Source organism: Artemia sp. Qi Xiang Cuo, chromosome 11 (genome assembly GCF_049724085.1).
Source record: "Artemia sp. Qi Xiang Cuo chromosome 11, ASM4972408v1, whole genome shotgun sequence".
Taxonomy (NCBI): domain Eukaryota; kingdom Metazoa; phylum Arthropoda; class Branchiopoda; order Anostraca; family Artemiidae; genus Artemia; species Artemia sp. Qi Xiang Cuo.
The window spans coordinates 54762454-54765076 of NC_142804.1; the positions used below are offsets into that span (position 1 = coordinate 54762454).

Below are 2623 nucleotides of genomic sequence, written 5' to 3' on the forward strand. Positions count from 1 at the left end.
TCTATCAATCAATCAATTTATTTAATCAATAAACTAAACAAAATACACTTCAATATAAACTCCCCCGTAAGGCTCTATGGCCAGGAAAAAAACAGGGGAGAAGCAAAAATAAAACAAATACATAAAAAAAAAAAACATTTTCAACATCTTACATTCGCACCTTAAGAGACTCAACACAATAGAAAAAAATAAAAAAAAACTTAATGACTAGCCAGAAAATTCCTAACATGATTCTTGAACATACCAAACGAGTGGCAGCTTGGTGCAAACACAGGGAGCGTGTTCCAAATCATGTTGCAAGTTGTCAGAGGGTTGAATTCAGACCTCACTGATGGAGTATGAAGAATCTGTAAATTGCTGGGAGTGCACAGATGATAAGTCGATTGATCAGAAATAAAAGATATATTATTACAGAGAGCAGCAGGAAGATGGCCGTAGAACCGTAAAGAGAGAAGAGTAGAACAAGAAAGAAAATAGAGAGAATTCAAATCAAGCAAGATTTTAGCTGAAGATTTGCCAGTTTCTTTAATGAGTCCTTGCTTTATCATATAGTTTTGAAAGTGGCATCAGAGACGAGGAAAAAGTTGACATCCAAATAAGAGAGCAATATGAAACATAAGACTAAACTAGGCTCTAGAACAAGATTCTAAGAATCGACCCTGGAAATATGTGTTTGAGCTTTCTAGGGATTCCAAGACTCCTGGAGACTTTCATTTTAATCAGGTCAATATGATGATCGAAGGAAAGAATTTCGTCAAGCAAGATGCCTAGGAATCAAACGTAACGATCCTTAGGTCTACTTAGAGAACCTCTTGATACGTGTATTTCATTTAAGTCAGGGCAAGCCTTTGAAACTCAAGAGAAAATGAGAAAAAATGACTTCCCGACATTTAAGGCAAGATAATTTACATCAAACCATTGGATGACTCTTTCAAAAAGGGCATTTATCTTTAAATGACGATCAGACTCAATTCTACCAGCTGTACCAAGAGTACTGTCATCAGCAAAAGCAATAAGTGCATTCGGTAAGGACGAGTTCCTGTCACAATTAGTGACGGATGCTGTTTGACAAAGACGACAGCAAATGGTATGTTTTAAATTTTGAACCGCATTAATAAGGTCATTGACGTAGATTTAAAAGAGCATCGGCCCAATAACATATCCTTGTGGAACGCGAAACTCTATTCCCGAAGGGTTAAAAAAGTGCAGATCAACTGAGATGAATCAACCATATGAATATGATAGAAACCAAGAATAATCATTCTCCCTTATATCAATATGGGGTCGCTTCGAAAGGAGAATCTTGTTTGTTAATGAGCCGAATGCTTTTCGTAGAAACCGAGAAAAAGAGCAGAAGGTATCACACTAGAGTCAAGAACTTAATGTAGATAATTCAACAGAGTTGCGCATGCATACTCAGTTGAGAGCTTCGCCCTAAAACCAAACTGGAAATCATGAAAAAAGTGTTTAGAATTAGGAAAATTAAGAAGTCGAGAAAGCATAACTTTTTCAAATATTTTACTAAACACTGATAAAAGGGATATGGGACAATAATTTGTAGGACAATTCCTTGATCCACCTTTAAAAAGAATGATAACACGAGCACGCTTTAAAGTACTTGGGAAAACACCATTTTGAAAGGAAAGATTGATAAGTCTCGTGAGGGCAGAAATGATGACAGGAAGAATGAACTTTACAACCTTAGTCGGAATACGGTCTGGGCCAAAAGATGAAGACCCCTTTAAAGCATTGACAATTCTGGCTATTTCAGCTTCAGAGGCAGGTTCCAATGCCATTAATTTAGAACAAGGCGGTCCAAGGTAAGACCTAAAGTCAGGTAAAGAAAAAGAAGGACTTACAGAAGAGGCTGTAGCCTTGCCGATATTAGCAAAATAGGAAGTAGACACATCTTGAACTTTTAGCTCACCCTCTACATTTTCGCCTTCCTTCACAATACTTGAAAGGACAGAAGGGGGCAGAGAAGATGGCCTGATAACAGAATTGATTACTTGCCATGTCTTCCTAATGTCTTTACCACACTCAGAGAATTTTCTGTAATAAAATAAAGATTTGGCCTTTCGGCAAAGCGAATTGTAAACTCTTCTATAAGCTTTGAAAATTTGAAGTCGAGAATCACGAGAAGATGGCTTAGAGGACCTATAAGCCTTCCAAAAATTATTTTTCATCCTCCAACTTTTAAGGAGTCCAGGAGTCATCTAAGGATTCAAAGGGGCTGTTCTTTTTGATGACAGATTTGAATGAGACGCATCACATGTATCCAAGGTAACTTCTTCCAAAGAATCATAAAAAAACGAATTAAACAAAGAATCTATATCAGATTTATTTTCAGAAATACTCCACATACAACACGTCAACCGTGATCTAAGAAGATGCAAACCCTGACCACTGAGTTTGAAAGAGGAAAAAACAGCTCCTTGGTTCCTCCTTGGCAACCCATCGAAAAAATCATACTGAGATGTCACTCGTCAACACAAAATTTTGCACCAAGGTCAACGATGAAAAAATATTATCAAGCAAAGAAGAAATAGTGTTAGTAATGCGAGTTGGAATGCATGCAGAAGGTAATGTTCCACAAGGGAGCATTGTTGAAAGAAAATCTAAG

At 37.0% G+C, this 2623-nt stretch overlaps 1 protein-coding gene across 1 annotated transcript; it reads right to left on the bottom strand.

Annotated features, from left to right (window-relative positions):
* Positions 1-1379: 1379 nt before the first annotated feature.
* LOC148947147 (uncharacterized) lies at positions 1380-2216 on the bottom strand. Its single transcript, XM_089096522.1, has one exon. The coding sequence runs from the start codon at positions 2214-2216 to the stop codon at positions 1380-1382; it is 837 nt and encodes a 278-aa protein (XP_088952648.1).
* Between the last annotated feature and the right edge of the window lie 407 nt (positions 2217-2623).

Coding starts and splice junctions, on each gene's coding strand:
- LOC148947147 (XM_089096522.1), bottom strand. CDS start 2,216: ATGACTCCTGGACTCCTTAAAAGTTGGAGGATGAAAAATAATTTTTGG.